Source organism: Budorcas taxicolor, chromosome 14 (genome assembly GCF_023091745.1).
Source record: "Budorcas taxicolor isolate Tak-1 chromosome 14, Takin1.1, whole genome shotgun sequence".
Lineage (NCBI taxonomy): Eukaryota > Metazoa > Chordata > Mammalia > Artiodactyla > Bovidae > Budorcas > Budorcas taxicolor.
The window spans coordinates 41,420,628-41,431,324 of NC_068923.1; the positions used below are offsets into that span (position 1 = coordinate 41,420,628).

The window sequence follows — 10,697 nt, forward strand, 5'->3', positions numbered from 1 at the left end:
GATGGCTAACAGACACATGAAAACATGCTCAACATCACTCATTATCAGAGAAATGCAAATCAAAAGCAGAATGAGGTACCATCTCATGCCAGTCAGAATGACTGCTATCAAAAAGTCTACAAACAATAAATGCTGGAGAGGGTGTGGGGAAAGGGAAAACTATTACACTATTGCTGGGAATCCAAACTAGTACGGACACTATGGAGAAGAGTGTGGAGATTCCTTAGAAAGCTGGAAATAGAACTACCAGCAGTTCAGTTCAGTTGCTCAGTCGTGTTCAACTCTTTGCAATCCCATGAATCGCAGCACACCAGGCCTCCCTGTCCATCACCAACTCCAAGAGTTCACTCAAACTCATGAGCATCAAGTTGGTGATGCCATCCAGCCATCTCATCCTCTGTCGTCCCCTTCTCCTCCCGTCCCCAATCCCTCCCAGCATCAGGGTCTTTTCCAATGAGTCAACTCTTTGCATGAAGTGGCCAAAGTATAGGGGTTTCAGCTTCAGCATCATTCCTTCCAATGAGCACCCAGAACTGGTCTCCTTTAGGATGAACAGGTTGGATCTCCTTGCAGTCCAAGGGACTCTCAAGAGTCTTCTCCAATACCACAGTTCAAAAGCATCAATTCTTTGGCGCTCAGCTTTCTTCACAGTCCAACTCTCACATCCATACATGACCACAGGAAAAACCATAGCCTTGACTAGACGGACCTTTTTTGGCAAAGTAATGTCTCTGCTTTTGAATATGCTATCTAGGTTGGTCATAACTTTTCTTCCAAGGAGTAAGCGTCTTTTAATATCATGGCTGCAATCACCATCTGCAGTGATTTTGGAGCCCAAGAAAATAAAGTCTGACACTGTTTCCACTGTTTCCCCATCTATTTGCCATGAACTGATGGGACTGCATGCCATGATCTTAGTTTTCTGAAAGTTGAACTTTAAGCCAACTTTTTGGCTCTCCTCTTTCACTTTCATCAGGAGCTCTTAAGTTCCTCTTCACTTTCTGCCATAAGGGTGGTGTCATCTGCATATCTGAGGTTATTGATATTTCTCCCAGCAATCGTGATTCCAGCTTGTGCTTCTTCCAGCCCAGCATTTCTCATGATGTCCTCTGCATAGAAGTTAAATAAGCAGGGTGACAATATACAGCCTTGATGTACTCCTTTCCCTATTTGGAACCAGTCTGTTGTTCCATGTCCAGTTCTAACTGCTGCTTCCTGACCTGCATGTAGGTTTCTCAAGAGGCAGGTTAGGTGGTCTGGTATTCCCATCTCTTTCAGAGTTTTCCACAGTTTATTGTGATCCACACAATGAAAGGCTTTGGCATAGTCAATAAAGCAGAAATAGATGTTTTTCTGGAACTTGCTTTTTCCATGATCCAGCAGATGTTGGCAGTTTGGTCTCTGATTCCTCTGCCTTTTCTAAAACCAGTTTGAACATCTGGAAGTTCATGGTTCACGTATTGCTGAAGCCTGGCTTGGAGAATTTTGAGCATTACTTTACTAGCATGTGAGATGAGTGCAATTGTGCAGTAGTTTGAGCATTCTTTGGCATTGCCTTTCTTTGGGATTGGAATGAAAACTGACCTTTTCCAGTCCTGTGACCACTGCTGAGTTTTCCAAATTTGCTGGCATATTGAGTACAGCACTTTCACAGCATCATCTTTCAGGATTTGAAATAGTTCAACTGGAATTCCATCACCTCCACTAGCTTTGTTCGTAGTGATGCTTTCTAAGGCCACTTGACTTCACATTCCAGGATGTCTGGCTCTAGGTGAATGATCACACCATTGTGATTATCTGGGTCGTGAAGATCTTTTTTGTACAGTTCTGTGTATTCTTGCCACCTCTTCTTAATATCTTCTGCTTCTGTTAGGTCCATATAATTTCTGTCCTTTATTGAGCCCATCTTTGCATGAAATGTTCCCTTGGTATCTCTGATTTTCTTGAAGAGATCTCTAGTCTTTCCCATTCTGTTGTTTTCCTCTATTTCTTTGCATTGATCACTGAGGATGGCTTTCTTATCTCTCCTTGCTACTCTTTGGAACTCTGCATTCAGATGCTTATATCTTTCCTTTTCTCCTTTGCTTTTCACTTCTCTTCTTTTCACAGCTATTTGTAAGACCTCCTCAGACAGCCATTTTGCTTTTTTGCTTTTCTTTTCCATGGGGATGGTCTTGATCCCTGTCTCCTGTACAATGTCACGAACCTCCATCCATAATTCATCAGGCACTCTGTCTATCAGATCTAGTCCCTTAAATCTATTTCTCACTTCCACTGTATCATCATAAGGGATTTGATTTAGGTCACACCTGAATCGTCTAGTGGTTTTCCCTACTTTCTTCAATATAATTCTGAATTTGTCAATAAAGAGTTCATGATCTGAACCACAGTCAGCTCCTGGTCTTGTTTTTGCTGACTGTATAGAGCTTCTCCATCTACCATATGACCCAGCAATCCCATTGTGGGGCATACACACCGAGGCAACCAGAATTGAAAGAGGCACATGTACCCCAATATTCATCGCAGCACTGTTTACAATAGCCAGGACACGGAAGCAACCTAGATGTCCATTGGCAGATGAATGGATAAGAAAGCTGTGGTACCTATACAAATGGAATATTACTGAGCCATTAAAAAGAATGCATTTTAATCAGTTCTAATGAGATGGATGAAACTGGAGCCTATTATACAGAGTGAAGTAAGTCAGAAAGAAAAGCACCAATACAGTATCAGTTCAGTTCAGTCACTCAGTCGTGTCTGACTCTGCGACCCCATGAATTGCAGCACACCAGGCATCCCTGTCCATCACCAACTCCTGGAGTTCACTCAGACTCATGTCCATCGAGTCAGTGATGCCATCCAGCCATCTCATCCTCTGTCGGCCCCTTCTTCTCCTGCCCCCAATCCCTCCCAGCATCAATGTCTTTTCCAATGAGTCAACTCTTCGCATGAGGTGGCCAAAGTACTGGAGCTGCAGCTTTAGCATCATTCCTTCCAAAGAAATCCCAGGGCTGATCTCCTTCAGAATGGACTGGTTGGATCTCCTTGCAGTCCAAGGGACTCTCAAAAGTCTTCTCCAACACCACAGTTCAAAAGCATCAATTCTTTGGCGCTCAGCTTTCTTCACAGTCCAACTCTCACATCCATACATGACCACAGGAAAAACCATAGCGTTGACTAGACGGACCTTTTTTGGTGAAGTAATGTGTCTGCTTTTGAATAGGCTATTTAGATTGGTCATAACTTTTCTTCCAAGGAGTAAGCGTCTTTTAATTTCATGGCTGCAATCACCATCTGCAGTGATTTTAGAGCCCCCCAAAATAAAGTCTGACACTGTTTCTACTGTTTCCCCCATCTATTTCCCATGAAGTGATGGGACCAGATGCCATGACCTTCGTTTTCTGAATGTTGAGCTTTAAGTCAACTTTTTCACTCTCCTCTTTCCCTTTCATCGAGAGGCTTTTTAGTTCCTCTTCACTTTCTGCCATAAGGGTGGTGTCTTCTGCATATCTGAGGTTATTGATATTTCTCCCGGCAATCTTGATTCCAGCTTGTGTTTCTTCCAGTTCAGCGTTTCTCATGATGTACTCTGCATAGAAGTTAAATAAGCAGGGTGACAATATACAACCTTGATGTACTCCTTTTCCTATTTGGAACCAGTCTGTTGTTCCATGTCCAGTTCTAACTGTTGCTTCCTGACCTGCATACAGATTTCTCAAGAGGAAGGTTAGGTGGTCTGGTATTCCCATGTCTTTCAGAATTTTCCACAGTTTATTGTGATCCACACAATGAAAGGCTTTGGCATAGTCAATAAAGCAGAAACAGATGTTTTTCTGGAATTCTCTTGGTTTTCCCATGATCCAGTGGATGTTGGCAATTTGATTTTTATACTAATGCATATATATTGAATTTAGAAAGATGGTAACAATGACCCTATATGCGAGACAGCAAAAGAGACACAGACGTATAGAATAGTCTTTTGGACTCTGTGGGAGAGGCAAAGGTAAGATGATTTGAGAAAATAGCACTGAAACATGTATATTATCATATGTGAAACAGAGCGCCAGTCCAGGTTCAATGCATGAGACAGGGTGCTCAGGGCTGGTACACTGGGATGACCCTGAGGGATGGGGAGGGAGGTAGGAGGGGGGTTCAGGATGGGGAACACATGTACACCCATGGCTGATTCATGCCAATGTAGGGCAAAAACCATTACAATATTGTAAAGTAGTTAGCCTCCACTTAAATAAATAAATTAATATTTTAAAATTAAATTTAAAAAAGAAGCTGCATTTTGTGGGAAATTAGTACAGAGAGTCAATGGAATTCTGAAAACTTTGAAGTCTTGGGAAAACTATAAAAATAATTAAAGAATAAAAAGTCATATCACATGGAACAAAAATATAAAGAGGAATATTCACTTGTGAAAGACAAGAATTCACAAGAATATACAAGACAGACAGAGGTTAACAGCCGGTTGTTTCAAACACATGAGGCAAGTGTAGTGCTCTTAAGAGTACAGGATCCCCTGAGTTCAACTCAAGTTCAGATTCTTGCTCTACCACTCAACAGCTGCGATTCTGAACAGGTTACTTACTCTTTATGCCTCAGTTTATTCTAAAATAGGATAATAATGAGATAATCCACACAAATGCTACTCACTAAAGTAACTGGCACTCTAAAGTTATTAGAATTCTAAATAATCACTAATTTGTTATAACTTCAAATACAAAACTAGAATAATGAAAAATTTCATTAAAACTTGTTTTCTTCAAACACTAAAACTGTACAGCTTTTGTATTTTAAATAAAGCAATGTGAACTGAATTAACTGCTTTTGTGGAGGAAAATGAAGAAATAGTTTCACACTCTAACCCTCTTTCCTTTCAAGTTGGCAGAAAAATAGGTCAAAGAGTTCACAGAAACTTGATTCCTTTCCAGTCAATTTGGACAAGGTCCAGTTAGCCAGTTCCTCAAGGACATGATGCAATGAAAACAATTCAGGAAAATAAATAATATGGGAAAAACATAACACAGAGGCAGGAGATAATTTTATTTCATCTTCTATTTAGATGTTACTTTTAAAAAGCAACCAAAATGAGGGCTTCCCTAGTGGCTCAGTGGTAAAGAATCCACCTGCCAGTGCAGGAGACCCAGGTTTGATCCCTGGTCCAGGAAGATCCCACATGCTGCAGAGCTCTAAGCCCATGTGCCATTGAGCCTATGCTCTAAAGCATGGGAGCTGAAACTACTGAGCCCTTGCCCTGCAACTACAGAAGCCTGAGCGCCCTAAAGACCATGCTCCAGAACAAGAGAAGCCATCCAGTGAGAAGCCGACACACTGCAAGTGGAGAGTGGCCCCCACTTCCCAAAACTAGAGAACAGCCCACACAGCAATAAAGACCCAGCACAGTCCAAAATAAATAAAAAATAATTTTTTAATGCAACCAAAATTGATATCTGTAAATCATACACTTTTAATTGTTAGCTACTACACATGTTTAATTTACCATTTGAACTATACTTTTCAAGGAAACTGAGATTGTTTCTTCATATTTAGTAGCAGGTGAGTAAATATCAGGACACCTAGGTAGCCATCTGACAAGCAAAGGAAATAGGCAGGCTGCTATTTCATTCCTAAGGTCAAACTAAAGCCCAGTAGATCGACAACCCCAACATAAAAAGTGAAGCCATAAATTACTAGAGAAAATTTTGCAGAAGAGCTTATGAAACTAAAAGCAATCACAGAACAATGAAATCAATATATTTGATGACATAAAAACTTTAAAATTCTGCACAGAAAGAAAATAGCACTAACAGTGTCAAAAGACGGAAACTAGGCCAACAGCCTATTTTCTTTAATACATGAAGATATTTTATGAATAAGATGTTTTGTATTTTATGTAAGCGAAGTGGAAGAAAACAAATAGCAAAACAAGCAGTTAATTATAAAAGAATTTTAAAACATTAATTATATGAAAGATGATTATCCTCATTTATAATTAAACAAATGCATATTATAATAATAATGGGAACCAGTTCATCACCTAGCAGGTTGACACACGGATCATAAAGTTTGATGACACAGCGGGTGATAACATGAGGAAAGACGCCACTATGTAATATAGAAGTGATAAAATAATGCAAACACTTTAGAGGACAACTGATTTATTCATCAACATTGAGAATGCACATAGCACAAAACTGTTCAAGTTTTGAACTTATCTTGTCAGGATTTTCCTATTTTTATACAAAGACAGACACATACTATCATACCCAGTTGGTGATGGAAGAAGCCCCATTTGTCCCGGTTTCTGTCTTTTGTGAACTGCCAAGCAAATTTTAGGAATTCAAATAGTAATCGTTGAATGTAGAAATGAACAGCATGTGCATGACAGCACTGCCAACGTCTGACGACAAATCCTATGTCCAATACAGGAGACTGGTTATTACATTTTAATGGAATAAATGGAGACAATGAAGTAGCCCCCAAAAGAATAATACACATGTTGAAATAGGGTGATCTCTAAGATAAGTTAGATTCAGTTCAGTTCACTTGCTCAGTCATGTCCAACTCTTTGTGACCCCATGGACTGCAGCATGCCAGGCCTCCCTGTCCATCACCAACTCCCGGAGTTCACTCAAACTCATGTCCATTGAGTCAGTGACACCATCCAACCATCTCATCCTCTCTCATCCCCTTCTCCTCCCACCTTCAATCTTTCCCAGTATCAGGGTCTTTTCCAATGAGTCAGCTCTTCACATCAGGTGGCCAGAATTTGGTGTTTCAGCTTCAACATCAGTCCTTCAAATGAATATTCAGGACTGATTTCCTTTAGGATGGACTGGTTGGATCTCCTTGCAGTCCAAGGCATTCTCAAGAGTCTTCTCCAACACCACAGTTCAAAGCATCAATTCTCCAGTGCTCAGCTTTCTTTATAGTCCAACTCTCACATCCATACATGACTACTGGAAAAACCAGAGCCTTGACTAGACGCACCTTTGTTGGCAAAGTAATGTCTCTGCTTTTTAAGTTAGGTTAAAAAGGCAAAATGTAAAACGCATACATATGCTTGAAAAGTGTTAGTCACTCCGTTGTGTCCAACTCTTTGTGACCACATGGACTGTAGCTCACTAGGTTGCTCCCTCCGTCCATGGTATTTTCCAAGAAGAATACTGGAGTGGTTAGTCATTCCCTTTTCCAGAGGATCTTCCTAACCCAGGGATCGAACCCAGGTCTCTTTCGTCTTCTGCATTGCCAGGTGGTTCTTTATCACTAGGGCCACCTGGGAAGCCTACATATGCTTGTGTGACTGTATTCTACTGTGTAAGAGGTAGGTAAATGCAAATGCGACTGGGTAGATGGTTTGTAAACTAAGGTCTGGGGTGAGAGATTTTGTCCTTTAGAAAGTTACTTTTAGGAACTTATGTTGCATTGCTTACTATTTGTGGATTAAAATAAAAGCATCTGTTCTTATTACTTTTTCAATTAAAAATTAGTTATCAAAGCAAAAATCCCCATACTGAGACCCCCGGGACGCAGCACTATAACAATTCTCTGCCTCCCAGCTCGCTGTGTGTGAGCTAGCAGCTTGGAGAAAGGGCTCCATCAAGTTCAACTGCTGAGCGCGCACTGTGCTGGGTACATCCTGTTCTGTTAAACCAGTCAATGATCAGACCTGGAAACCAGCCATCGCTGGAGGCCTTTTCCCCGTTACTTAACAGATGCGGATGCTGAGTCCAAAGTGACAGAACTCAAGGTCGCACCCCTCTTTCTGATTTCTGTCTTCCCACCACCCTGCTCTCAACCCCGTGTATCACACCTGGAAACACAGAGGAGAAACCTTATCCCGACTCTTCTGCTGAAGATACTCTGCACCGCTTTAGTGCCTGGAGTATTACTATTACCAATACTCTTTTGCTAGAATTTGGCTCCAGATCTTCAGTTTTCCTGGCAATTTCATTTCTCCCAGCACACGTCGAGTTATCTGCTGAGATGAAATAAATCTAGGCTTCCCACATTCTCAGAGGTCATTATCTTTTATCTCTGCTGCTCTGCCGCGGAGAGTAAGGCATTTCCGAAAAACTTTATAGGTTCGGGAGACTCATCCAAGAGCAGAATTTCACTGCTTGAGGTCAAAAAGGCACTCACCCCAGAGGGCGCCAGCTTTTTTAGAAGTTTCCCGTTTCCACGACCCTGGAGAAACTGGAAGGACCAGCGCGGGATTTCTCAGAACACCCGCTGCCACCGCCCGGTGCGCCCTGCTCGCGTCCCCGCCGAGGTTACCCCGCCCCCGCACCCCCTGCTCCCGGCACAGGTCCAGGCGAGGGATCGGCGGGGGTCCCGGCCCAGCCTCGGCTTCCCGGCGCGTCACCGGGGTGGGGCTCGGCGGGAAGGTCCCCTTACCCGCCAGGCCAGGTCCAGATCGAAGTCCCGGGCGCGCAGGAACCGCAGCAGAAAGGCGTCGCTGAGCAGCCGCCCCGCCAGCGGAGCGCCCGCCGCCCCGGTCCGGCGCCGCAGCTCGGCCAGGCTGGGCTGCAGCAGCGGCGAGTGGTCGGGCAGCGCGCTGAGTTGCAGCCCCGCCGGCCCGGGCCGCGCCTCCGCCATGCCCGCCGCCGGCTCCCGCTGTGGTCCGGGGAGCCAGGGAGAGCGCCCGCGGGCCTCCTGCCCCTCCTCCGCGGACCGCCCGCCACGCCCGGAGGGGTGCGTCCCGCCGCCTCTTAGAGCGAACCACGTGGGGCCCTGCGGGGCTCAGGGCTCTGCAAGCCCCAGGTAGTAACCCCGGCCTTCCCAGAAAGGAAGTCACTGGTGCGCAGCGTCAAGAAGATGACATCGTGTGTTTGCCTCCGCTGATGGTGATCGGTGGCGATGTTTTAAAACTAGTCAGCCAGAGAACTTTATTTTTTCTATTTTCTTCCTTCTTTCCTTCCCGCCCCCCACGCCCCATCTTCCTCTCTCTCCCTTCCTTCCCTCCTTTCCTTTTTCTTTCTTTCTTCCTCCCTCCTTCCCTCCTGTATTCCTTCCTTCTTTCTTCTCTCACTCCCTCCCTGCCTTCCTTCCGTCTTAAAATCCTACCTTGTCCTAGAGCTGGAAGGAGCCTTAGAACCACCACTTTGCATCTCAGTGGCGGGCTTGCAGAGGAGTCCTTCTCCCTACCCTTCCATTAATGCTTCTCACTGACTCCTCACCTCAACCTGTGTTACATCGTACGTGCGTGCTAAGGAGGCTTCAGTAGTGTCAGACTCTTTCGACTCTATGGACTGTAGCCCGCCAGGCACCTCTGTCCATGGGAACTCTCCAGGCAAGAAGACTGGAGTGGGTTGTCATTTCCTTCTCCAGGGTGTGTTGTTGCATCAGTTCAGTTCAATTCAGTTCAGTTGCTCAGTCGTGTCCGACTCTTTGCGACCCCATGAATCTCAGCATGCCAGGCCTCCCTGTCCATCACCATCTCCCCGGAGGTCACTCAGACTCACGTCCATCGAGTCAGTGATGCCATCCAGCCATCTCATCCTCTGTCGGCCCCTTCTCCTCCCGCCTCTAATCCCTCCCAGCATCAATGTCTTTTCCAATGAGTCAACTCTTTGCATGAAGTGGCCAAAGTACTGGAGTTTCAGCTTTAGCATCATTCCTTCCAAAGAAATCCCAGGGCTGATCTCCTTCAGAATGGACTAGTTGGATCTCCTTGCAGTCCCAGGGACTCTCAAGAGTCTTCTCCAACACCACAGTTCAAAAGCATTAATTCTTTGGCGCTCAGCCTTCTTCACAGTCCAACTCTCACATCCATACATGACCGCAGGAAAAACCATAGCCTTGACTAGACGGACCTTAGTCGGCAAAGTAATGTCTCTGCTTTTGAATATGCTATCTAGGTTGGTCATAACTTTCCTTCCAAGGAGTAAGCGTCTTTTAATGTCATGGCTCTAGTCACCATCTGCAGTGATTTTGGAGCCTCCAAAAATAAAGTCTGACACTGTTTCCACTGTTTCCCCATCTATTTGCCGTAAAGTGATGGGACCGGATGCCATGATCTTCATTTTCTGAATGTTGTGCTTTATTTAAGCCAACTTTTTTGCTCTCCACTTTCACTTTCATCAAGAGGCTTTTTAGTTTAGTTGTTGCATCAGTGGTTTTCAAAATACACATCCCAAAAGGGCACCTCACTGCTCCTCCCTTTCTTCCCATTTCAGGCAAAGTCTTCTTAGTTCTTTGGTACCTTACTCTCTTAGTGATATACACCAATAAATGACTGTCATTTTTCAGTCGCTAAGTTGTGTCCAACTCTGTGTGCTATGGAGTGCAGCACACCAGTCTTCCCTGTCCTCCACTATCTCCCGGAATTTACTCAAATTCATGTCCATTGAGTTGGTGATGCTATCTAACCATCTTACCCTGTGCTGCCCCCTTCTTTTGCCTTCAATCTTTACCAGAATCAAGGTCTTTTCCAATGAGTTGGCTCATCACATTATGTAGCCAAAGTATTGGAGCTTCAATTTCAGCATAAGTGCTTCCATAGAATATTCAAGGTTGATTTTCTTTAGGATGGGCTTATTTGATCTCTTTGCAGTCCAAGGGACTGTCAAGAGTCTTTTCCAGCACTACAATTCAAAAGCATCAGTTCTTCAGCCTTCTTTATGGTCGAACTCTCACATACGTACATGACTACTGAAAAAACCATAGCTTTGACTATACAGACCTTT

General features: G+C 44.0%; 1 protein-coding gene across 1 annotated transcript in view; it reads right to left on the bottom strand.

The window, feature by feature from the left end:
• The window catches only part of TTPA (alpha tocopherol transfer protein), a 31,301-nt gene extending 22,694 nt beyond the window's left edge, over positions 1 to 8,607 (bottom strand). Inside the window, exon 1 of the mRNA XM_052651932.1 lies at positions 8,407 to 8,607. Coding sequence (XP_052507892.1) covers positions 8,407 to 8,607 — 201 coding nt within the window. The remainder of the gene's footprint in view (positions 1 to 8,406) is intronic.
• Between the last annotated feature and the right edge of the window lie 2,090 nt (positions 8,608 to 10,697).